This window comes from Sarcophilus harrisii, chromosome 2 (assembly GCF_902635505.1).
Source record: "Sarcophilus harrisii chromosome 2, mSarHar1.11, whole genome shotgun sequence".
Classification (NCBI taxonomy): Eukaryota; Metazoa; Chordata; class Mammalia; order Dasyuromorphia; family Dasyuridae; genus Sarcophilus; species Sarcophilus harrisii.
Window position 1 is genome coordinate 650760161 of NC_045427.1, and position 26572 is coordinate 650786732.

The window sequence follows — 26572 nt, forward strand, 5'->3', positions numbered from 1 at the left end:
AAGGCTGCCTCCAAACTGTGTGATATTATTTTATGTTTCTCAAAAGACAGATGATTTTCACTGCAATATCAATAGAATTAATGATGGCAACTGGTTTTTTCTGAGTACTTGCTTTAGGGTTGAGGATGGACAATCCTTCTCCCTTAAATCCCATTTGTGTGCACACAGACTGAGCTCTGCATCTCTCCTGATGTTATCTCCATTTGATGCTGAACAAGAAAAGGTAGCTGTACACCCTTCACAGGCATCCTAGGAGCCTTTGGAGCTTGGGAGATTTTAATCAATTTATTGCTCCTTGATGCTAATTTTGAGAGGAGGCAGATTCTTGGCAGAGAACAGAAATGTCCGACTAAGCATCCTTTGTCATCCATCCAGTGTGGCTCCAACAAGGAATAATATATACTCAGTTAAAATTTACATCATTGTGAGAGAGAGAGAGAGAGAGAGAGAGAGAGAGAGAGAGAGAGAGGGGAGGGAAAGAAAAAGGAGCATACGTGAGCTCTCCAGGAATAGCAGCTATGGCCAAGGATCCAAGAGTAATGATCTGGACGTCAACGATCTCAGGGTGCCAGGGGTGAGGTTTCGACATCTTCAGGATTAAAAAAAAAAGGAAGTAAGGATTTTAATTTTTATCTTGTTGTGTTGATAGTTTTATTTTCCCTCCAGTCACTTTCTGAAGAGTGGATCTTATATTTGGATCTTGTACTGAAGACTTGATCCACATCCTACTTCTGACACCCATAAGCTGTGCAACAACTTCCCCCACACATACTTAAGTCAAGTGTAATTGTATTGATCAATCATCCCATCCCCCCTTTAAAGAACTTACTGCGTTCTCTAGCCCTTGTACCTTTATCATCTGAGGACAAGCCTATTGAATAAGTCAATCAATCAAGCGCATTAAGCTAACATAGACCTTGGTACCCTGCGGTTATTCCAAACAAGATCAAGCCAGTGTGGAAACCAGCATAATTCCAGAATCTGCTCGTGTAGAAGAGAGAACAGTGCTAGGCTAGTCAAGCCCCAGAGAGAGAATTTGGAGAAGGGGATAGTAGAGGATGGGGGACTACGGGGGATGGAGAGGTTGCTTTCCTCCCCCCATCCTGAAGCATTGTGAACTTGAGAGAATCACAGCATCTCATTAGCATCCTAACAAGGTCGTCAGAGTAGGAGTGGCTGGTTGTGATGTTACTGTACCTGCAAAGGACAAATATCTCATTGGGTCCCCCCAACAACCCAGGGAGTGAGTGCTATTATTGGTATCCCTCCCACATCACTGGGGTTTGAGATGCAGCACCTGCTTAATCTGGAAAATCTTGCACAAAATTTTTGGCCCTCTCTTCCTACCAGAGAAGAAGTCTGAATTATTATTCATTAAAAGATAGGACATATAGATATTTTATAATATTCTACATACACTTCGTGCATTTCTGAATTTCTAAACTTTTTCTGTGTTGTCTATTTCCTTTGCTTGTCATTTGTAGCTTCTGCAAAACTCTTGGAAAAGTTCCATTTAATTTCTTATTTGGATCCAAGATATATCAAAGCCCAATAGGAAAAAATCATGATATGAAAGGGATAACTGTTTTGTAGAAGAGGAAACAGAGACAGACAGAAATTAAAAGACTTGCTCAAGACCACATAACTCATAAGTGTCTGAGGAGAGAAAGCAGTATAAAATTCTTGAAAACAAAATTTAATAGATGCCTATTGTGGATCCCATTAAAATCTACAAGTGAATAAAGCCAGACGGATGGTGTCGGTACCTCCCCTGTGCTGAGGAGGATGGGCTTCGGATGGTGACAATCCTTGGTCTCATTGGACGGCTCTCCCAAAATCTGGTCACGAATGCTGTCCCAAAAAGGGTCTCCTTCAGTTGCACCTGTGAGAAGCCACATGACAAATAAGACATCTTGAGTATCTTCTGTCCCTCCCCCATGTCTGATGAAGTCATCACTTTTCTAACATTTCCTTTGCCTGATCACACTGTGTAGATTGTGCTCTGATCAAGCTACTCCTCAGGTTAAAAGAAAAGAAAAGAAAAATTTTCAATGGTTCCACTTTGCATAATGAACAATGTACCAATCGACTCCAGTATTCATTCAGTCAGTCAGTCAATCAATCAAAAAGTCTTTATTAAGCACCTGCAATGTGCCGGGGATTGTACAGGGTGCTGGGGATCCAAAGTAACAAAAGAAAGCAGCTCCTGCTCCTTAGTTCCCCCAACCTTCTATCAATCATAAGCATTATTCCCCTCCTGCCTCAAAGTGGGAGCCTCTCTGGGTATCATGGGTGAGAATTCTCTTTTCTGAATGTCCTCAGACTTTATGCCTCTGATCACACCCACCCTTACAAAACCAAGGGAATTTTAAATGGAGTCCACTTTTTTCCCTTTCTGGGAGCCTAGACTGTACATTGAACCATTGTGACCCAAAATAGCTAACTGGAAAGAAGAGGTTTGGGGCATCCTGTGCTATATAATTAGCTTGTGTTTGTATATAATCATTTATGTTATATAATATATATATTTATATCACCATTTATGATTATATTATATTTAGTCTATGGTTTAGGTGTGGGCCCCAAATCATAAATAAATGAGCTTAGAATCCTATTATTTCAGATTGGATATTGGAGATCATGTACCCATTCTCCTTAATTTATAAATGAGGAAGCTGAGGCACAAAGAAATTTGGTTTGAGGATTATCTATCCTTCTCCTCTTGGGTCACACAATTCCAAAGTGGCAAAGCCAGGAGAACCCACTTCTCTTTACTCTTATGCCAGCTCCCACCCTGCCATTCCCTACTCCCCAAAGGCCTGCCTGCCTCTTGGGCATCCGTTGTCCAACATACTCCAAGCTCTACACTCATCCCTGGCACTAGCCTTCCTCGGCAGGTATTTTAATGGCATTGGACTTTGGCCCTGGGAAGAGCCACATCCTAGCGGGAAGAGAGCTATATTTAGAGTCTTAGGTACTGATTGTTCCACCTCCCACCAGTGGGTCCCTTAGGACCCTCTGCTCCTCAGTCTCCTCCTCTGTAAAAATGGAGTAAGGATTGGCCGGGGATCTCTCAGGCCCCTGCCAACTCTGATCCTATGTACCAATTGAATGAACAAGAAAGCCCTATAGAAGGTGATGAAAATGATTAAGAACAAAGAATCAGCACCCTGGCAGACATAACCAACCCATCCTGTCTGGGCCGATCATGGATGAGGATTTATAATCTGTGTCTGATTCAATCATCCTCACCTTGTGTAAAATTGAGGCCTCCAACACCATCGATGGTACCAGCTGCGAAGCTGTGGCCGAGGGCGGGTTTACAGGTTTTTGCCTAAAAGAATAGTTTTCAACAAACAAGAAATAAAAGTTTACTCGTGTAAATAATTCAATTCCTTTCCAAAAGTTGGGTCCAATTAAATATACATTTGTTAAGTCTTACTATGTCCAAGATACTGTGTAGGGAAGAAAAGACAAGGATTTTTAAAAAGGCAATTCCTGTGTTTCATTCTTTAGGGGGGTACAAATACCTGGATATAGTTGCTTTAAGAGTGGGGAAGAGAGAGGGGGGAAATTAACAGCTGGGAGAATCAGGGAAGTGTGCTCTGACATGTAATTTCTGAGCTGCCCCTTGGTGGAAGGCAGAAGTTCTAAGCTAAGGAATAAAGGACATGGGAGAGAGCCTGTGGGGAGGTTTATGGGAAGGAAGTGGAGTTTGGGGTAGAACCAGTTGGCCAGTCTGTCCAGAAAAGAGGGCATGAAGAAGAGGAAAGTACATTATAACATGCATAAATAAAGTAGGCCAGAGCTGCACTGTGGAGGGCCTTAAAGGTCAAACTGTTTTATCCTAAAGCAATAAGGAGCCAGCAATGGTTCTGGAGCATAGAGGTGATGTGGAGAGACCTGAGCTTTTGGAAAATTCTTGGGGAAGATGTATTGGAAGGAAGGGGACTAGAGGCAAGAAGACCAACTGAGAGTTTTCTTGCTTGTTCCAAGGCTTGCACTAGGATGGTGAGGATGGATACGAGACATTCTGCATCCATTGCTCTGCCTGTTTCAGCCCAGGAGAAGCTCACTGCCTCGAATCTCACCACCAAACCACTTCTATGATTGGCCCCACCTCCCTCAGGCTCCTCTCCACTCAGCTTGGACCCGAAGGTGGTGCCCCAAACTTCTCCACAGAGGGCAGAGCCCGGCCACTCAGCTCATCCACTTGGCATTTGCTGCTCTTCCTGTTTTCACCTCCATGGAACACGATGCCCCAGCCTAGGTATCCCCAGCATCCCCTCACCTCACTTTCCTGCTTCCTTCTCTGTGTTGTCTCCCTGATTAGATTATAAGCTCCTAGAACTGCCTTTCTTTTTCTTCATTTTATCCTCAGCCCTTAGCACAGTGTCTGGCACATAGTGGGCAGCTAATAAATGTCGATTGGATTGGGAGTGAGATAGACAGGATATAGCAACTGGGTGGTTATGGGGGATGGCTCTTTATTCTATAAAAATGAACACTGACAAGCTGAAGGCCTGGAAGGATAGTCACACCTTCAATGGGAACAGAGAATTTCAGAGAAGAGGTAAGTTAAGAGAGAAAAATGGAGAGTTCTCTTTCAAATGCGTTGTGTTTGAGAAGTCAGTGATAAATGGAGGTGAGGGCTCAGGAGAGAGATGGAGAGGAGGGGAGATCAATGGGGATCTGTATGGGGGCCTTATATCAATATGTAGTGTGTGTGTGTGTGTGTGTGTGTGTGTATGTATGTGTGTGTGAATATATATATCTACACACGTGTGTGTGAATATATATATATATATATATATATATATATCTACACACACACAAATGTATATATCAGTCCTGTACACAAGCCATATACATACACACACACACACACACACACACACATCTCAAAAGTCATGTGTATAATATATATACATACACAAATACCTATGGCTCCTATATGTATGCATATATGTGAAGGCTCTATCCCATATACCACTGTGTATGCATTTATATAACACCTCTTACAGAAATGAGAATTGTAAGTGTATACAAACATTTGTATGTGGGTATATGTAAATGTTTATATATGTATACATGTATAGAGAGATACATGAGGCACCTGTACAGGGATGATAACTGAGCCCATGGGAGCTGATAAGATCAGCTAAAGAGGGAAGGGGGCAGAGGGCTCAGGACTGGGCTCGAGGGCCGCCCAGGCTTAGCGGGCAGAGGACACCTGGCAGCCCACCAAGGAGGCTGAAGGGCTCGGGGGTATCTGAGAGCACTCACTGTGTGTGTGGAATTGAGCTGCACCGTGACGTCCGTCATGTTGACCCACTGGTGAGCGGCAGACACAGGACCTAGGATCTCCTGGGAGGCTGCGGCGTACAGTTCCTGAAATACACAGGTGTGTAAGGAAAGCAGATCAATTCAGTGGCAGTCAGCAAATATGCATCAAGCAGTGAGTATCTAAGCAATAATGTGTCAATGAAATCTAATAAAGTGTCTAATAAATGTTAATAAGTATCTGATCAATGCTTTAGGTGCATATCTCATTAGATCATGTGGTGTGTACATACTATCTAAGAAATAATGTGTCTCATAAAATCTAATAAAGGTGTCTAATAAATGTTATTAAGTGTCTAATTAATGCTTCAGCTGCTTATCTCATTAGATCAGATGATGTGTACATACTGAGTGTCTAAGAAATTCTGCATCTAATAAATAATAAAGTTTAATAAGGTGTCTAATAAATGTTAACAAGTATCTAATTAAAGATTTCACTACATGTCTCCTTGGCTCATATGATGTGTATATACTAAGTGTCTAAGAAAGAATGTGTCTAATAAATAATAAAGTCTAATAAAGTGTCTAATAATTGTTAATAAGTGTCTAATTAATGCTTTAGCTGCATATCTCTTTAGGTCATATGAGGGGTGCATACTGTCTAAGAAATACCATGTCTAATTAAATCCAATAAAGGTGTCTAATAAATGTTATTAAATGTCTAATTAATGCTTCAGTTGCATATCTCATTAGATCAGATGATGTGTACATACTGAGTGTCTAAGAAATAATGTGTTTAACTAATAAAATATCTAATAAATGTTAATAATTGTCTAATTAATGCTTTCACTAGTCTCATTAGATCACATGATATATACATACTGTCCAAGAAAAATGTGTCTAATAAATAATAAAGTCTAATAAAGTGTCTAATAAATGTTAATAAGTGTCTAATTAATGCTTTAGATCATATTTGATGTACACATAGTAATAAGAAATTCAGTATTTAATAAATAACAAATTCTAATAAGGTGTCTAATAAATGTCTTAACTGTATACCAATCTCATTAGTTCACATGATTACAAGGAAAGAATACTAACTCTAGAATCAAAGGACATGGCTTCAAAATCCACGTATGAAGCTCATTACCTCTGTGATGTTGGACCAATTTCTGTCTCAGTCTCATTTATGTCCAGTATAAAAGGTGGTGATTCTAAGGTCTCTTTTGGCTCCCAGTTCACCATCCTTTCTCCCTACATCCTACAGGGAGCCAGAATCTGAGGGTCGATTCCCAATAGATGAGGGAGTGCTCCAGAAAGAGCGGGTGTCCAACAATAATTGCAGCTTTGAACCGACAGTAGGATGACCCTCAGGAGGGGGAAGGAGAGCTCAGCCCTCATGCTCTCGACCAAGTCCAAAGAGAACACTCCTTCTTCCTACTTGGCAAAACTGCAGAGCTACAGCTAGGAATTTTGGTACCAGAGGCACGTAGCACAAAATAGATCAATTTCATGATTCATCATGTGAAACCAGTACAATACTTGAGTCACTAAGACCGATTCAATTGAATGGAAAGTAAAGTTAATTAGCTTAGGGGTACACCTAATTGCTTCCTGTTCTAATTGATGAGTCTGGCTAATTAGGCCACCTTATCCCATCCCCTTATTTTTAGATAAGGAAATTGAGGCTCAGATACACTAAGTGGTTTGCCCAAGATCACACAAGTAATAAGCAGCAACATTAGAACTCAGATCCAAATCCTCTTACTCAACACCAAAATTTTATTAGGATTCTAAGTCAGTCTGGACAGAGGAGGCAGTGGGTCCCCTCTGGCCTTCTCTTGGTCTGACTCCTGAATGGTTCTGATGTGTGATGAAGTCCTGTTTTACTTTGATTCAGGAGAAAGGCCTCTAGATCACTGGAAATGACCAGTGAGGAAAGGGTTACAGTGTGTACTAATTAGATCATTGGTTCATTAATAATAACTGTTGACTCTTCTAGATACTTTACAATTTGCAAAAAACTTTAAATTCATGATCTCAGTTGGGTCTCCCAACAACCTTATAGACCAAGTGCTCCAGGTGATATTGTCCCCATTTTCCAGATGAGGAAATTGACCATCTGGTTACTATGATCTGGTCCATGTTTTTATTCAATAGTATTTTTAAATTTTTTTTCCCAATTACATGTAAAGACAAGTGTCAACAATGATTTTCTGAAAGACTTTTAGCTCCAAATTTTTCTCCCTCTCCTTCTTCCTCCTCCAGACAGAAAATAGTATGATATAGATTTTTCATATGCATCTAACTCATTTTAAAAAGGAACTGTCAAGATGAAGGGAAACCCCCAAGATCACACAAAGTGGCCAAGCTAGGAATTGATCCTAATTCAAGAGCCAGGGCTCCAACTACTGTCCCACTGAGGCTCTGAAAAAATAGCATGTCCAGAATCCACAGCTTAGAAGTGTCAAAGGCAGGACACGTAGCCAGGCCTTCTTGACCCTGAGTCCAGTATTCCATCCAGTGCCTCTCAGAATCATCTTAAAACCCATGACATGGCTGTAAATGGGACAGTTCAGAGAATAAAGCAAGAGGCATGCTCATCCGTGCTAGGAACATACACCGGCAAGACCGCTCTGCACACTACTTAATCAGAGGCAATAATGCACAGTATAATTACAATTACCCTCAGCAGCCCCTAGACATTTAGAACTATTGCTCCTAGCGAATCACTGCAAACATCTGGGCACAAACTCAGAAAAAGCAGGATTATTGTTATTAATTCCCACTTTGCAAATGAGGAAATAGAACTGATGACAAATGATTAACCCAAAAAAGAATAAAGATTGGGGACATGAGATGCAAGGATTGAGGAGAAATTCCTATTTGGGGGCGGGGGGGAGTCTGACTGTCCTTTTTTTTTTTCTTTTCATTATCAATTGTGAGAGGTTAAAGTTCCTTGAAAAGAAATTAAGATCTTGGCCAAGTCAGAGATTGTTAGAAATTAAGTTGATCTAGATTTATAGAGAAATGGCCTTCTTCTACTTTTCTTTGAAAAGCAGAAAAAGTGAAATTTCTTCTCAGATCACTAAGAGACTCCTAATAATCTTCTGAGATTGTCCTGCCCTGATGTGGACCATAGAATCACACGTTCACAGCTGGGCCTTCTCTTACCCAAGGTCATATAGTAGAGAGCCAGAAAACAAAGCCATCTCTCTGACTCCATGGTCAGCTCCCTTCCACCATTCCTCAGAACAGACATCAGGAAACCACCAGTTTTACAAATAAGACACTGAGGCCCTAGGAGGGCTCGTGAGCTTCCCGAGTTAACACAGATGGAGTTGAACCCAAGTGTTTTGAGCCCCCCATGAAGACTTCTTGCTGCTAGAACTTCTCTCTTATTTAATGATGTTCCTCAAGTCTGTATTTGTGTATTCATAGCTTTATATAATAACTTGTCATAATTTTGCCCGACTTCTTGGTTCTAAGACATTCTGAATCCTACATGAATTAAGGAAGGAAAATACATTTGCCAAAAGCTTCCTGTGTTCCAGGAAATGTGTTAACTGGGGATATGGAGGCAAAGGCATCCGTGCCCATCATGTTTTAAGGGGATTATGTTCTCACAGAGGGAGGAGCTATGTAAAGGGGACCAGAATGAAGAAGTCACAGGGATGGAGACTAGGCCATGGGGCTGACAGCCCGTTCCAGCCCAGTGTAAGGCCCATAATTCCAGCACTAACGGGATTACTGTACACAGAGCAGAAGGTGAGAGCAGGAGGGGAAGCTGCTCTGGCCATCATCTCTCAGCATTACCATCCCATTTGCTCCATCCCCTGCTCCCCCATAGCCTCTGTGGCAGATCTGGAAACTGCCAACTTTCTTATCAATGAACTCTTAATCACTCTGGTGTGTGGAATGAAGTAGTACAGCGGTGTGGGGCACTGCTAAGCTAGTGGAGAAGACACAGATGGGAGCACCAAGTCTGGTCCCAGCTTACCTTGGCTTTCTGATAAATGATGTCACCAATGATCCGAGTGCTGTCGAACATATCCTTGCCAGGACCCGCAGCCATGCACATGTTGGACTACGTGGGAGGAAATCAAACAACAAAAAACAAAGACTCTCTTTAGGACAGCAATATTACAGACCAGAAAAAGCATTTAAGCCTGCCCAATGACACTGCAATCCCTGGAAACCCCTGGGACCATTTTTTGCCCTGCCTAACACCTCTCCAGCATCCTACCTTTCCCTTTCTTTCTCTGAGAACCATCATCAAAGCCCTAAGTCCCGTGCCTCTGCACACAGGCCTTACTGTTTCCACTCTGCCTCTGGACTCCCCAAACCATAATTCATTTTCCTAGCCATGGTTCTCTTTAGGTTGCATTTCCTCCATTAAAAAGTAAATTCTCTGAGGATAAGCACTTTTTTCTTCACTCAAAAGTGTTTAATAAATGCCTTCCCGACCAAAAAGTGGTCCCTCCAGTGATTTCTCTTGAACACTGAATCTGAGTTTTAGTAGAAAAATGCAGAATTCTAGAATTTAAAAACAGAAAGGAACCTTAGATGGCATGTATTTCAGACTCATCATTTTTTAGAAAAGATTAGTAAATGTCCAAGCTGGGACTGAAACCTCAGGCTCATCCCACAGTTTGTGGGGTGAAAAGAGACCTCAAGGTCCAAAGCAAAGGCAGAATGTCCACATCCATCACTGTCATTTGACGTAGCACTAAAAATGCTAGCCAGAGAAACAAGGATAGAAAAAGAAATTGAGGCAAAGAGGAAGCAAAACAATCCCTTTCTGCAAATCACAGGATGCCATAAATAAGGACCCTAGAGGAGTAGCTAAAATGTTTCGAGGGTCATGTGCAGTTCTGTTCATCTCAGTTTAGGAAGGATTCTGACAAGCTGGACAAGGTTCCAGAGGAACCCAACAAGAGTGGGGAAAGGACTTGAATCCATACCATGTGTGGACTGGATGGTGTTTATTTAGCCTGGAGGAAATGAGATTCCCGGGACTCTGAATGATAGCTCTCTTTAAGTATCTGAAATATTGTTAAGTAGAAAAAGGATTGGGTGCCCTGTGCTTGGCCCCCAAAGAGAAAACTAGGGGTAATGGGTACATCTGGCAAAGATACCTGAGGGTCTAAGAACTTCTCCATGTGGAGAAACTAAAGTTTGCTTCCTGGAGAGGCACAAAGATGAATAAAGGAAGTGCCTGTGGATCATGTCTACACGTGATCTGCCAACCATGCACTGAATGAAGGACTCTTTGATGGCTGCAAAGACAATTTCTTTCTTGACTCAGTCCTTTTGGTTACTCCATTTCTGACTCCTTTGCCCACAACACTGGTGAGAGAACATATTGTAGGAAAAAGTCATCTTCCTTCTGAGGTCACCTGGTCCCAACAAATGGGCCTTGGCCCTTGGCCTTTGGATTTGGTCTTTTCTATTCTTTGTGAAGAGAATGGAGCTCTTCAACCTAGCAGGTATCAAAAGGTCCAGAGGGTTTCATGGCATTCCCGTGCTCCAGTCAAGAGTGAGTGAAGTATCAGTGCTCAGAAGAGCAAGGAGAAAAGATCTTTGGGAATGACTGTCAGGTTCCCAACTCAGTGGCTGCTGAGAAAAGAAATGATTCAGCAGAAACACCACCTTTGTCTGTAAATCTGATAGGACCATTGCTAGGTCGGAATTGAGCTAAGGAGAGCATGCTCTCCCCAGAGACTGAGATGGGTGTCCCCAAAGTGTTATGCTTGTACATCTGTTCTTGTCCTATCTTTAAAGTTAGTGTCTCTTTATAAAAGCTTGTTTATATCCAATGGTTAAATAGAACTAGAGTCTCATGTCATTGGGAAAATTCAACGTATGGGCCTGTAAGATGATGGCAGTAGAAAATACCCACAAAAGTCCTCAGGGCTCCCTGTAAACCGGAAAAGCAAGACTTTACTTTAGAAGAGGGAACCAGAGGATACCTTACCTCATTAGGAAAAAACATATCTTAACAGTTAAAATTAACAGGTCACAGGATTCTTGAATGAATGGGGTTATGAGACAGGGACCCCTGGGTGACCAGAAGATCTATCGGGATCTGCAATGGCCAGAAGTAGTGAGAAATGAGCAAGCCCATGCATTGTGAAGTGACTACACTCTTTCCTAAGTTCACTATCCCTGAATGCAAAGGAGAACTTGGTAATAATACCAAGATAGATATAGATTACTCATTTCATACCCTTTCCCATGGAGTCTGGTCACTACTGCCCCCACGAATATGTCCCTGGTGTTGGCAGGAGTCGGTGGATTACAAAACTCACTCATAAAATAATTCTCCTGTGAGAATTGTGGGCATTTGCTGGAGGGCGAAGACCTTGGTTTGAAGATCCAGATCAGAGGAGAAAGCTGAGGTGAAGCCAGAGGCACCATCCTCCCACCCCATGATTAGAAATGTTTACACTAATACCTCTTTTTAAAAAATGAACCAGCAAAGAAAGAACCCCATCATAAAAAGATATTGTGGGAACAGGGGAGCCCAGGATTCATCTTCAGAGGAGGATACTGAAATTTTACAATGCTTCTACTTCAAAGAGTAATGTGAAATGGCATTCATAGAAAAGCTTTAAAAATAATTTTAAAATCAAATGAGAGATAGTGAGGAAAAACTAAAAAACTAAGAGATAAAGACCATACAAGAAAAACAAGAAGATTATGAAAAAAGTTAGTTAAGTAGAAAAGGAGATACATAGTTTCAAAGGTGAAAATAATTCTTTGAAAATTAGAATCTGACAAGGTGAAGCCAGTGAAGCTATAACAGACCTAGAGATAACAAAACAGATTATAAAGAATGAAAAAATAGAACATAATGTGAAGCATCTTATAAGAAAAACAAGAGAATCAGAGAACAGATCAAGAAGGGAAAATATAAGAATAATTGGACTGCCTGAAAATGGTGACCAAAAAGGGGACCTTGCCACAATAATGCAAGAAATAATCCAGAAGTAATAGAACATGAGGGGAAAGTAGAAGTAGAAAAAATCCACCAATCATGATCAATGAGATCCAGTGAGGAAAACACATAGGAATATTATTGGCACATTTCAAAACCCCCCAGATCAAACAGAAAATTTTGCGAGAAAAGAAAATTCAGATATACTGGAACTACTATTAGAATTGTACATAACTTCAAAATACATAATACACAATAAAAGACCACAGGTTCTGGAATCATATCACTAACAATCAAAAGAACTAGGCCTTCAACCAAAAATATCATATCCAGCAAAATTATCTGTAATATCGAATGAGAAAAAAATGGACATTCAATGAACTTGCAGATTTTCAGGACTTTCTACCAATTAAACCCAAACTTAATAGAAATTTTAACATATAGGAGCCAATATCAAAGAATAATTTCAAGGAACTCAACATGAACAAATTGTTTATGTTTTTAAAATGGGAAATGAATATCATATGTTTAAGATTTGACGTCAACAAAAGGGCAGCTCAAAAGAAAGATTGGGGCAGAGTTAAGGTAAAAACTAGTAATTATGTTATACAAATGAGGTGCAAAAGAACAGACATAGAGGCATTAGAGGAGAGAGGAGGACTCACAGTGCTGAAAACTTTCATTGGGAGTAGGTTTAAAAAGGTAAGGCAATACTACATATATACCATGAAGAATATAGAACCCTCCAAAATCTTTAAAGAAATAAGGGGGGAGGGATGGGTGGATGGGGAAGCAAATGGTGTGGGAAGAAGTCAGGGGAGGAATCCATAGGGGGGAGGAAAGGTTAAGTAATAGCCAGCCAAATTAGAAGCAGAATTAAAGCAAATAGTCAATGGGGATAGGAAAGATAAGTGTATGTATTTAAGTGTGTGTGTATGTATGTATATATTTACATATTTACATATGTATACATAAATATATATATACATATATTTTTTTAACTATAGCCTGTTTGGGCGTGGGAGGAGAATGAAAGAGGGAAAAAAAGAATAAAGTAAACAAGTTGTGCAGCAGAGAACAAAAGAACAATTTACAAGAAAGTAAAGTAAAGAAAAAATTCACAGACACTCATGAATATAATTTCTTCTACTAATATTTATGCTTTCTTGAACTGGTAATTTGTTGTTATATATTTTGAATCCTCCCTGATGTTCTGCTGGGCACATGACAATGTTCTCTTTTGTTTTGTTTCATTTTGTTTTGTATTGCTTTTCTCTTTTTCTTTTTTTTTTATTCCAATTTTTTTAAGAGGATAAAATTCCTCTAAACAAGAACCTGGAACTGGTGAAGGTCAAAGAACAGCAGGAGTTGTGGGAGAGAAAAGAAAAAAATCAAAGCAGAGATAGAAAGGGCAAAATCAAACAAACAAACAACAAAAGACCACAATATCACAAAAGATTAGAGCAACTGACATTTCCAGAGCAAAGAAGAAAATGGAACAAGAAATCATGGCCTTGCAGCTTTTCAAAATGGAGCTTAAAGAAGCATGGTGACTTTTGGTTTAGAAATTCTCCCGGGTAGCCAATATGAACTCCTCATTCAAAGAGACCTTACAGGAGGCATCATTGATCTAAGTTAGCAGAAGCAAACACAGGTGAATACATGGGGTATTGATAAGCTTGGGAAAGTAAAGAATGTTTTTATTTGATCTTTAAATGACCTAAAATTATATTTGACATAAAAAAGAAAGGGGGAGGGATGGATGGATGAATGGTTGGATAGATAGATAGATAGATAGATAGATTTTAAGGCAAAATTGTAAATTACCCTCATGCTTGACATTTCACTGTTCTGTACAAGGTTGTTCGTTGGGTTTTGTTTATTGTTTATTAACTTTTTAAATTACCCAAATCCCAATAAACTGCTGGGATCCATCGTGCATATGTATGAAAAAGAGATTTAGTTCAATCAAAAATGTGAGCCACGTGCAAAAATAACAAGTAGCACTGTTCAAGAGTTTGAAGGGTTATCCAAGGCAGGGGACTCCTTCATTGGAGGTTTTTAATCAAAGGCTGGTGTCCATTCATCAGGATAATAAAGAAGATATTAGATGGACTAAATGATCCTTGGGCTCCCTTCATACTTGGCTATTTGGTGATTCTGTAAAAATGGGAAGGGTTTTCCCCCTATTTCCCCTTCCTCAGTTTTTCATGGTATAAACATTCAATGGAATATGGGAAAATAATCTTACCCAGTGGATCACTGAGGATTTTTTTTTTTTGGTGAACAATCATATTCCAGTAAGAAGCTGAGTGGACACGGGGGAGCTCTGTCCGCTCCATGTTGGTGACCCAAGCTGAAGAATGCAAATGAAATTAATATCTCAGCACTGAAAAGCCGGACTGGGCTCACTACTTACCCCACCAATTGGACAAGAGCTGTTGAAGTTGTCGCATGACTCCCCAGTGTTGATGCAGTGAGGTCCAAGGATATTGGGTGACACATCCCCAAGATTTGATGAGGCAAAAGCAGCTAGGAAAGACCCCTGTTGGAAGACAAACCCAATTAGTTTTATATGATTCCTCATTTCCCATATAAGGAATATTAAAAATACAAACAGATGGCTCTATCAGTTTACTCTCTCCAAAGCATTTGCAAACAATAAAAAGATGAGATGATGAAGTGTTCTGGATAAAGTCAAATGTAAGAAAATTCTCACATTGCAGGAAGTGTGAACATCACTAGTCAAACTGTGGCTAATATATAAATATGTCACTTCCAAATGGAAGATTTTTTTTAAACTAGGGAGTCAGACAGAAATCTCTTAACACTGAAAATTAACATCCCTGAATCAACATAAGATGAATGGATGGATAGATGGAAAAATGAATGAACAAATGAAAAAATTATTAAGTGTTTACTATATAGCAAACATTATGCTAAACTCTGGGAAGACAGAAAGAGATGAGTCAATCCTGTGTTTGGAGATTTCTCCGAGTTCAGAACACCTACTTGCCTTTTAAAACAAATTGTTCTATGTTTCTATGTTCTGTATTTACAAATTGTTCTAGGTTTCTAATAAACTCATACACACATACACACAAACACATACATCTGCTGCAAATGGGATTTGGAATTCAATCTAAACAAATAATTCATTGCCAATGTTTGTGCTCCTTCGTGTCTCTGTTGAGAGATTATTTTCTTCTGCCCTTTTTTTTGGAGGAAAAAGAAGCTAAGTATGAAAAAAGTATACATATAACAGAATTAGGAGATTTGGATGATGTTAGAATCATCAACTTGGTGAATAGTGAAACAGTGAAGTACAGCATAAAAATGTAGAATTTAGAAGAGGGTTAAAAATCTGAATTCCAATCTTGACTCAGTTGATTTAAATGACCATGGGCAGGCTCTTGCCTCTCTAGGCTTCAATTAACTCATCTACATAAAGGACAGATACTCTCTATGGTGTCTTGTAGCTCTAAATCTATGGCCCTATGACATGCCGATTTTGACAAAGATGATGGGGATGGAGATGGGGATGGAGGGGATTTGACAATAAGCAATTTCTAGGGAGGTAGTCTGTGTAGTGCAGGGCACTCTGGATGTGGAGTTAGGCAATCCTTCAATCGGTGATTGGCCCCAGGGAAAAAATAAAAAGGATTTCACTGGAAATCCAGCTTGGAACCAAGAAGTACCCCAAAAGTTCAACCAGCAGAAAGTATTGCCCCTAGAGTTTCTTATTTGCTGAGTCCATAAGGTCCTCATTCGCACTCATGTCTGCATCCACACTTTCATTCTCTTTGTAGCCCCTTAGCCTGCTGAACTCCCCTTGAACCATGAAAGCCAAAATGGTCTTAATAGAGATGAAGTACTGCCCCCTCTTCTACTCAGATATGAGAAGAAGCCAGTGTTTTCATGGCCAAGTTGAGGAAAATGAGATAACAGGATCCATCTCTGCAGCTGGTATTCCAGACCACCATTGGTTCTCATGCTGGCTAGGCTCCCAGCACAGTTAGTTCAGATTTATAATTCTATGTTTCAGGTATACTCTATCACTGGCTAGTTGTGTGACCTCCAGCAAGATACTAAAGTCTTGGCAGAATGGTCTTTGACGCCTTCAAGCTCTTTAAGATTTTTCTATTTTAACATGTTGGTTTTATCCTTCTACTCTACAGTTTTTGCGATGTTCCAGAATGTTAAATGTTAAATTATATCATTGTTTCCATAGGTAATTCATGGTAATATCTAAATAAAGAATTTAGAAGTTGAGATGGAGAATAACTCGCCAATTCCACAGAGATCAGCTTGCATACAGAATTAGTCCCTCATAAAATCCAAGTGAAAAGTTTCAAAAATTAAGAAATTTGGGAGGCAGAGGATACACTTTGCAATTCTTCATTCTCTTTTTCCTTAGGGGACCAATTGGATTGTTGCTAACCCATGGCATCAGCAGATATTCACAAGATAATCAAACATGGAACTGGTGTGGACCTAGGAGCATAACTAATCTAATCCTAGGAGAAAGCGAATGTTCTCTGGGATTTTCTTCTGGGGAAATAATTCAATTTTCTGAGCTCTGTATGAATGACAATGATAATTCAAGTGATTTGACAAGTCACCACTTCTCTGGACCTCAGTTTCCTCCACTGTAAAAGTAGGATGTTAAACTAAATAACCTCCAAGGCACCTTCCATGAGCCTATGACTTGATAAACCAAAATGGAGTTCCCACTCACATTCCCCCCTCTCCCAAATAGGGAGAAAATAAGAGGGATCTCACCTGCCCAGGCAGCTGTCCCTTGTTCTTCTCTTGCTCAAACATGTAAGCAGCATAGCCAACGTTGTCACTATTGACCAGATGGTTTGTGTTGTTCATGCTCACTGGATGTATTGCAAACCAGCTGTGAAGAATAAGAGTTCAGCATGAGTTATGAAGTTTGGAGTGATCACTGTGGCAAGAAAGGGGGCAGCTGGACCCTCTCTCACCTACAGGAGAAATGGTCCCCATTTCAACATGGCGGCCACCAGCGCAACGCAACAACAGCCTTTGATACCATCATGCTATTTTCATGAAGCACAATGTTTCTAAATGAGTTTGATGATTAAGATATGCTGAAATTACTAAACCCTCATTCTCAAGACTGGTCACCATTAAAATGTTATGTAAATGTGAGTAATAACTATTGTTATCCAAAGCATTGATTGTATCTGTGCGTGGTACAGTGCCAAGGGATATATGCAAATAGGAAGAGATTGTTGTCTCCAAGGCATACACACATACGCAAAGTGTACAGAAAGCTGAATAAAATCAACATATGATAAAAAGATGGAGACATAACAGATTGTGTATTTTAGGGAAGAAGAGCAAGAATTTTAGTCTGCTTTCCTGCTTTTGTAAATAGTGTCTAATCCCAATAATTTCTGAATCACAGCTCCTTGATCCATAATTTATGGGATACCTGAATTTGGAAAGTCATTTCCACTGCTATCCTGAAAAATGGCAGTAGTCTGATTCCTAAAATTAATTAAGGAAAAAATTACATAGCATTTTATCTTCTCTCTTGCCCTTTGCATTACTCGATATCCACAGAATGGATCTGTGGCTATTCCAGTCTTCTAAGAAGGGATCATATCAGAGGAATAGATACAAAGATGAAGGGAGAAGACGACATGTTTCCCATGAAAATTTTGCATGCCTGACTTCCCCAAGTTAGAAAACATTCATCAAATTAAAGAGAAAAAGAAAACAATCAAGAAGTGAACCATCATTGATTTTGAGCCAGACAGGATTTTAGAAGTCATGGAATCCAAACCCTTCATTTTATAGATAGGGAAGCTGAGACCCAGAGAGGGAAGGGATTTATTTGAGATAGCAGAACTGGTAAATACAGAGGCAGGCTTCAAACCCAGATCCTCTGATTTCAAATTCACTACTTATCCCATGGGTCACATTACTTCCTAACAAGGACTTACCTACCAGCTTGAGAGCAGGGCATCACAAAAAAAAAAAGAAAGAAAGAAAAGAAAAGAAAAGAAAAAAGAAAAGAAAGAAAGATAGGAAGGAAGGAAGGAAGGAAGGAAGGAAGGAAGGAAGGAAGGAAGGAAGGAAGGAAGGAAGGAAGAAGAAAGAAAAGGAAGAAAGAAAGAAAGAAAGAAAGAAAGAAAGAAAGAAAGAAAGAAAGAAAGAAAGAAAGAAAGAAAGAAAGAAAGAAAGAAAGAAAGAAAGAAAGAAAGAAAGAAAGAAAGAATACTCAGAGAGCCAGCCTCAAGCCAAGAAGAACTAGGTCCAAGCCACACTTAGAAGACACCTGGGTATGTTTAGCCCTGGCTAATCACTCTCTGTATGACTCTTAAGTTGTAGAAGAGGTGCTATCTGAATTAGTGGATAGAGATTACCCACCAAGAGTTCATTATATCCTAGAGCACTCAGACCCAATAGTAATAATCTTGGAGCAGTTAAGTGAAAGAACACCAGCCCTGGAGTTCAAATCTGGGCTCAGATACTTAACATTTCCTAGCTGTGTAACCTTGGATAGATCATTTAACCCCAATTGCCTAAAATAATAATAATAACCTTGTTACATAATCACGATGGTATAACTGGGTGACAAAGGAAGAAAAAAAAGTCAGCCTCTGGCTAACTGGGTGAAGGAAAAGGAAATTTGGTTTGTTTTCTTTATAACCCATGGTAAGTATTTATTACGTGCTTGTTGATTAACTGACTAACTGATTGGACTGAGAAACAAAGACTGAGCTCCAGACCCAAACCTTTCACTGGTTACTTTGGGCACTGAGTCTGGGCAAGTCACTGAATTTCCCTGAGTCTCAGTTTCCTTATCTGTAAAAGGCTCTGGGGTCTCTTCCAGTTCTAGTTCTCTAAACTTTCTGTCCCTTTCCCTCTTTAGGAACTGTTCTGGAACTGTCCACGTCTAAAATGTTATGAGCTACTGTTGAAGTAGACCTTGTAAAACCCTTCAGATTGGGAACTCAGTGAAGGCAGGGATGACTTTTTGGCGTCTTTAGTATCCCCAGTACTTAGTATGGTATCTGGAACATAGTAGGCACCTAATAAATATTTACTAAAAAGAACTTACATGAAATTGGCCATCAGACTCTGCTCGAATGAATTGATGGCCCCATCTTCCGGGAGGAACAAACCCCAGCTCTCTGTGCACAGCTGTCAAAGAGCCTGTGCTAAGGCTACATTCAGGGAAAGGCCATGATTGGGGTCAGCCATAAAACCTCTACTCTGTGACTTAGACTTGACCTCTGAACTCTGGACAGGCAGATTTACAGATTATTTGCTGGTGACTCACTTGAATCGATCTGTCATCAAGGAGCCTCAGAACTATCCCCACCATCTGCTCCATTTGGGGCAGAGGATTAAATAAAAAACAGTGAAACTATTAGAATCCATGTCAATCCAGCCCTGGGGAGAAGAGATAGGAAAGGGCTAAGCTCAGATGCTTCGGAGAAGAAATCCAAGTTTCCTCTTCATTTTTCCCCTCTTCTGCCTTCTTTTCCAGAAAAAAACAAACAAACAAACAAACTAGTAACTCTAGTTCTAGACCCAGAAACAGGAAACCTGGGTTCAAACTCACCTTTGATACTTAGATGCTAAGTGTGTGACCCTGGCAGGATGTTTCACCTGTGAGCTAAGTTTACTTATTTGTAAAATGGGGATAATGATACCTACTTGATTTAGCTCCTGGGATTGTTCAAGGTCTTGGAAGGAACATATAGGTCTTTTAATACAGGGGTTCTTAACCTGAGGTTCATGGACACCACAAAAGGTTCATGGAAAGATTTCAGCTGGTCTGAGGCCTTGAATTTCTTTTTTTTGTTGTTGTTGTTTTTTTTTGTTTTGTTTTTTGTTTTTTGGAGGCCTTGAATTTCAAGCCCAACTTCTTCATTTTAGACATTAATAAACTGAGGCCAGTGGGTATTGATTCCCCCTGATGAAACAGGTAGTAAATAGCAGAACATAGGTGGAACACAGGTTCTCTGACTGCACGTCCAGTGTCCTTTCCACCTCCACAGAGCCTCCTATAAAATGTACACAAAAGTAATTTGCCAGGAACCAGCGTCATCACTTTTATATTATTATTCTTTCTCCCCTCTACCAATATCCTCGGAGAAACAGAAAGGAGCCATTTTCTTTGGTTTCATTGATTGCCTTGGCCAAAGATTCATCTGCTAGGGGCCCTCCCAGTGATGATGTTTGTGTCCATATTTAACCTGGCTGGTCCTTGGATGATAAACATGGCGTCCATCATGGGCTTCATACCCAAATCCTATCCCTACTTAGTTGGGCCTGTCAAAACTTGTTCTATGAAGGTATAGCCTCCAAGGACCTACCTCTATGCTACTGGAATAGGACTTTAATGACCCCATTAGACAAACTGGCCCTAATTTGTAAGAAATTGAATTTTCTAAGCTTTGTCCTATAACTGATCTAAATGTTTTAATGATTGGTTTCTCCCTGTTTCTCCTCTGCCCTCTTCCTTTGCAGCAAGCTATTTAAATGTAGAAAAGCAGCACATCCCTCAGTACTAACACCTGTTCAGACCATAGCCTAGAGCTTGCAAAAAAAACAGAATCCAAAGACTAATGGAGAACCTGTCCTACTAGCCCCTGGAGCGGGAGGGAGAGAACAGCTAAAGCCCGCAGCTGACAAAGTGAAAAATGTCCACTGTACATGCAATCTCAAGAGACAATCTTCTGCTTTGCCTCAAGAGACAGAGATAATGGAATATAAATGCAAACTCCCTCTTTCTGCAACTCTAATTGGGAAGCTCTAAACGCTTGGCTCGGGGTAGAGAACCCAGCCAGAAGTTTCCCCTCACAGGTAAAGATGTTTCTCCCTGATTTTTTCCAAATGTATTGAGAAGGGACTTGAAATGGCTATCCAGGGTCATGTCCCAGCTGACTCACCTTGGCCTTGGGGACAGCACATTACCTGTCTGGACCTTGGTCTACTCCAATGTTTGATGAAAGTTTACCTTAGACTGTTTTTAATGTTCCAGGTCCCTTTTATTTCTGATAATCCACATTCTAGGTTTTGGATCTGACATTCTAATGTTCTCTGCTAAGGTCCTCCCAGCTCTAATCTACAGTCCCTGCTAGCCTTGACCTTCCAGGTTCAAAGGCCCATCCTGCTCTGATATTCTGGGATTCTATCATCCTTCGGTGCTTAAAGCAAAGGACCATGCTATGATTTTTGTGACAGAGTGAAATTAGCAGAATGAGAAGAGAATATGGCTAAAGAATATAACAGGACCCCTGACATTAATCAAATGAGAATAAATCCTGAATAATTTTAACAGCCGCTATAAAGAGACAATGAATCCCAACTCCCTGACTTCAGCAGAGAAGGAGGGACTAGGAGGCAGATGTTGGATGCGTTGTTTTTGCTTAGGGTGCTTTCTTAGCTGGTGATGGTGGATCCCCAGAAAGTACCGGGATGTTACAAAAGAAAGAAGGCACCCACAGAACTGATTTTTGAAAAATCAATCCGATCTGACTTTAAAAAATAAAAAATAAAATTGAGGATTATCAGTAATTAAATCTACCTCATCCAGGGCAAGGCAGTCTGCGCTATCTGCAGGCCCCAGAGGGGCTAAATTACTGCTCAGCAACAAAGGTTGCTGTTTTGTGTTCCCGGAACGTTGCTAAATAGATCCGAAGAGCGGTTTTGATGAAGCAGTGAGACATAATAGCAAGTGTTCCATTCGGAGGATCACATGCTGAGCCATAGAAATGACAGAAAGCCTTCGCCGGGTGTTTGGGAGCAGCTGGAAAAGCTCAGCTCTCACCTCGGCCAACCCTGCAGCCTCCCTCAGTATCTCCCACACAGGTGTATCCCATGAAGGAAAGAACATCTGGCCTCCCTCTGGGCCTCTTTATCACGTCATTCAAGGTTCAAAAATGAACGGAAGAATATCGTAGTACAAGGACTCTGGCTCGGAACAAAGAGTTGAGAGAAGCTGGGTTTGGAATCAGAAATCCCGGGCTTGACTTCTGAGCCTTCCACTGAGGACTCAAGGATGGTTAAATCACGTCCTCTCTCTGAGCCTCAGTTTACTCATTGGTAAATTGGGATGAATAATGTTAAGTCACTTCTCTCTGAGCCTCTGTTTACTCGTCGGCAAATTGGGATGAATATCTGTCCTATCTACTTCTCAGAGTTATTTTGAAAATGAAATGAGATTAACGTAGGTGAAAGTTCTTGATAGCTACAAAGCACTCTAGAGCTCTTGGCGACTTAAAATCACTGTCAACAGCTGCCCAGAGCGTGGTACTTTCCCAATTACTTTAGCACAGGTTGACATCTTAGCAGATCAAACAGAACTTGAGATGACATGGGTTACTACAAATACAATGCCCCACTTGGATCTGGGAGCTTAAAAAAGAGGAGTCTTTTTTGTCAGTTTTATTTTTTGAGAGTGGGAAGCCCTATCTCGGCCAAACTAAAAATGCATCCACTACTCTGGGGCCCATCCCACATCAGTGGGCCCCGGGAGCTTACCCAGCACCCACAGCTCAGACAGTGCCTTATTTCCCATCCAGCTGCACTCATTTAAACTTCTTTGACTTCACCATCATGTCCCCCAGGGCACCTTCCTTGTGTCTCCACCAGTTTCTCTTTCTTTGGGATATTATCTTCTGCCTTTAGATCTCAAGCTCCTTAAGGGAGGGAACTATCTTTTCATGCTGTATTTGTATCTTTAGCCCTTAGCACAGTACCTGGAACACAGTAAATGACTTAATGACTGACAAAGGATGATTTTTGTTACTTCAATGATAAATTTACTACATCCTTTACATAAAATGTATATAACATATTTATACTTTCAGGTAGAATTTTTGTGTTGTTTTTGTTTCTATATTAACTATGTTTATTGATTTTTAGTTCATAATAAAAAAGAAAATAATTTAAAATAATCACAAACTTGTCACTTGTTCCAGGACTGTTCCTGCCTGGACTCCAGTAAGAGGAAAATAAGACTATAACAATGGAAATAGTGATAAGAAAAACAAGAAGCCATTTTGGTGCACGGGATAAAGGGTTGGCCTTAAGAGCATAGAGATCTGGTACATTGGTGGTGCACTAGATGTATACTGACCCTAGAACTGAAGGAGCTGGATTGAAATTCTACCTCTGACACTGCCTTATGACCTTGAGGCAGGTCACAATCTCCCTGTGCCTCAGTTTCTTCATCTGTAGACAAGCCGCCTAATGATGGATGGGCCAATCTGAATTAGATTGTGGAGGGGTGGAAATTTGTCTTCATTGATCCCTCTAAGAAGAATATCTGCCCACCAGAGTCTGGTGTTGTGATGTTACCCCAGATGCTCACAGTTGGTTCTGACTGTGTTCCTTTTAGAAATCCCCTGGAGAATCTCCTTAGTATTATGGAGACCATTCAAGCTTTACAGGCCCAAGATTCTGGTTGTTTGGCTCCTTCTCTTACCAGCACAATCCCTTTATCTCGGGTCTCAGCTCCTTCCTGTATATCACGGGGATAACAAGAACTTTTCTACTGACCCCATCTGCTTAGAAGGACAGGTATTACTAAGCGCTGCAGAAGGGTGAGTTAATATAATTATTTTTTTTTAATTTGATGTGCAGTTGAACAGTGAAGCCCTAGAGGGGATCTTCCAGTGGTAGCCAATAACAATGATAATAACAGTCAATAATTTGATAGCTCCTTAAGGTTGACAAAGCACTTCCTAGCCATATATTTTCTCATTTGATCAGAAGCTGAAAATGGACAATGAGCCATGTCCAGAATGGAGGAAGAGGGGAAAAGAGGGGGCAGGTAGTCTGTGGGAAATTGCACAGTGATTTTAATTACACCAAGCTCCTCCTTGAGACAATAGTCCATTTTTTAAAAACAATATTCTTTAAGTGAGGCACATAGTAGGTGCTTAATAATTGCTTGTTTGTTCAGGAAAGAAGTTTCTCTCCCCACCCCCATATAAATGTTTATGTTTTTCATTTACCAGAGTACATTTCCCCTTTTGTCTCAGCCGTTGGAAAACATCAAGAAACCAGTTGTACTCCATTAGTCTATGACACTCCTAGCATATTCCTATCATCCATCAAGTTTCCTATTTCCTTTCAATGTCATTTCTTTAGTTTTTATACAAAATGGAGAAATGATAGTAGGTTTGTGCCTTATTCATTGAACATCATGCAAAGATCTTCAAAAGAAGGGAAGAAGAAAGAAAAGGAAAAATGATGATATGAAGGAGAAAGTGGGAAGAGAGAAAATGGGAGAGAAGGTGAAAGAAAGGGAGGGGAAGGAGAGAAGGAGGGAAGAAAAAGAAGAAAAGAGGGAGGAGAGGAGATGAAAGGAGAGGAAACAAGAGGGGAGGAGAGAGAACCAAAATGATAAAGAAGATGAGGAGGATAAAGAAAAATAAATATAGCTTAAAGTTTTTCGTTTTTTCAGAAAGATGGAAAGTTGACCTCGATGGGCTAATAGTTTAGCTGGATTCCTAGGCACCAAGACCATCATATACTTTTTGTTGTGTAAAGAAGCACAATCTTTTAAACTGAACTGTATTTAAGTTTTTCATACAGTACCTGATCATTCCTAAGTCTTCTCCATTCAGATCCACCATCTTCAGGACCAGCATTTCCTTATCTGTGTTGGCAGAATACCTAGTCAACAAAGCAGAGCAAATGATCAGCTCAGCCAGCAGCTCTTTTTGAACTTAGTGGCCCAGAGTTGGACTTTCTCCGTCTAAAAGGGATGAAGTTGTGTATTAACTGTTCTGTTTCTGAAGATCTCGTTACAGGCTTTGTGATGGAAGGCCGTAGTGCTGATGTCCCAAAGCAGTAGAGGAACATTATCTCCTGAAGAAGATTGGGCTTGATTTGAGTCTTAAAGGAAGATGGCAATGAAGAGGAAGAGAGTTCCAGACATGGGAGATGGCCTGAGCCAAGACGTAGAGATGGGAGATGGAGTATCAGGTGGAGGAAGAGAGAGAAGGCTGGAGAGACTGATTAGAGCATGCAGAAAGGGAGAATGTCCACTGAGGCTGGAAAGGCAGGTTGGAGCCGGATTAGGCAGGCCTTCAAAAACTAACCGGAGAAAGGAGGGAAGTGTTATCCTGGAAGCAGCCAAGTTACTCGGGGGGAGTGTGGTTCGGTTTTCCTGCCCATTCTAGTTTCCACATCTGCTGCCTTACCTGTCTCGCTCAGAGAGCGGATTCTGCAGGTAAGAATAAGGACTCCGGTTGATCTGGGCCCCTTCCACGTTTCCCTTATTGACAAAGACCTTGCCCGGCTTCATATTTTTATGTGCCATGTCAATGCTCTGAGGATGCAAAGCAAAAGAAATTGTGTTAGCAATAGTGGAAAAATAATAACTCATATTCCCATAATACTTTGAGGTTTGCACCAATACACTCTGCTTCCAGACAGAGCAGATCTGCTTGTCTCCATTTTACAAACGAGGAAACTGAGGTCAGAGAGTGTTAAATAACCTCCCCAAGGTCACACAGCTAATTATCTGCAGTGCTGGACATCTCCAATTCAGATCTTCTGATGCTAAAATAGTTCTTTCTACTAGACCAAGCGCTGTCCTTATAACAACCCTATGAGACTGGGATGACAAATAGTAATGTCTGCATTTTCCAGAGGAGGAAACTAAGGCACAGAAAGATAAAATGGCTTTTCAAGGGTCACAGAAATATGAAGTGTTGAAAAAGGGAGTGGAAAGCTGCATTACACAAAGGCTCATTGTGTTTACTTCAATATATAAAAAGAGAAAAGCACTAACGTTTGGACATTACACAATCTGAAAAATGAGGTACAAACATTAGAATAACGTGGATGACTCTGGCATAAGTCAGCATCCTGCCAGAGGTGCACACACACTCACACACACTCACACACACACAACTCGCACACACTCACACACACATGCTCCTCCTAGCTTCCCTTCAAGTGCTATATTTTCCAATAAGAACCATACTCCTTAGTGATGACGCTTCCTTGCTTGTTATATTTTTCCCTTCAGTGCTTAGCAGAGTGTCTAGTATAAACAAAGCTCTTATTCAACATTCACTCTACCTCTTTCTATCTTTCCCCATCTATCTTTCATTATCTGTCCATCTCCCCTATCTATTCATCCATCTATCCTTCCATCCATGTAGCTACCCATCTTCCCATCTCTCTCTGAAAGATGATGTGGCTTTATTGAGCCTTGATATAAGATGACATTATGTAATCAAAATGGGGCCCTCGTTGTAAAGGAAGGGCTTGGCTCAGTCGGTAGCAAGTTCACCATCATGGGAGACCTTCCAGCAGAAGCTGAAGGAGCACTTGTCAGGG

The 26572-nt window shown here is 40.5% G+C and overlaps 1 protein-coding gene across 1 annotated transcript in view; it reads right to left on the reverse strand.

Annotated features, from left to right (window-relative positions):
- ASAH2 (N-acylsphingosine amidohydrolase 2) overlaps positions 1-26572 on the reverse strand; it is a 56153-nt gene that overhangs the window by 18345 nt on the left and 11236 nt on the right. The window contains exons 5-13 of the mRNA XM_031949385.1: positions 25426-25553; positions 24818-24895; positions 17006-17126; positions 14643-14768; positions 9284-9370; positions 5287-5391; positions 3253-3334; positions 1767-1882; positions 495-589 (exon numbers count right to left, since the gene is read on the reverse strand). Of these exons, the coding sequence (XP_031805245.1) occupies positions 495-589; positions 1767-1882; positions 3253-3334; positions 5287-5391; positions 9284-9370; positions 14643-14768; positions 17006-17126; positions 24818-24895; positions 25426-25553 (938 nt within the window). The remainder of the gene's footprint in view (positions 1-494; positions 590-1766; positions 1883-3252; positions 3335-5286; positions 5392-9283; positions 9371-14642; positions 14769-17005; positions 17127-24817; positions 24896-25425; positions 25554-26572) is intronic.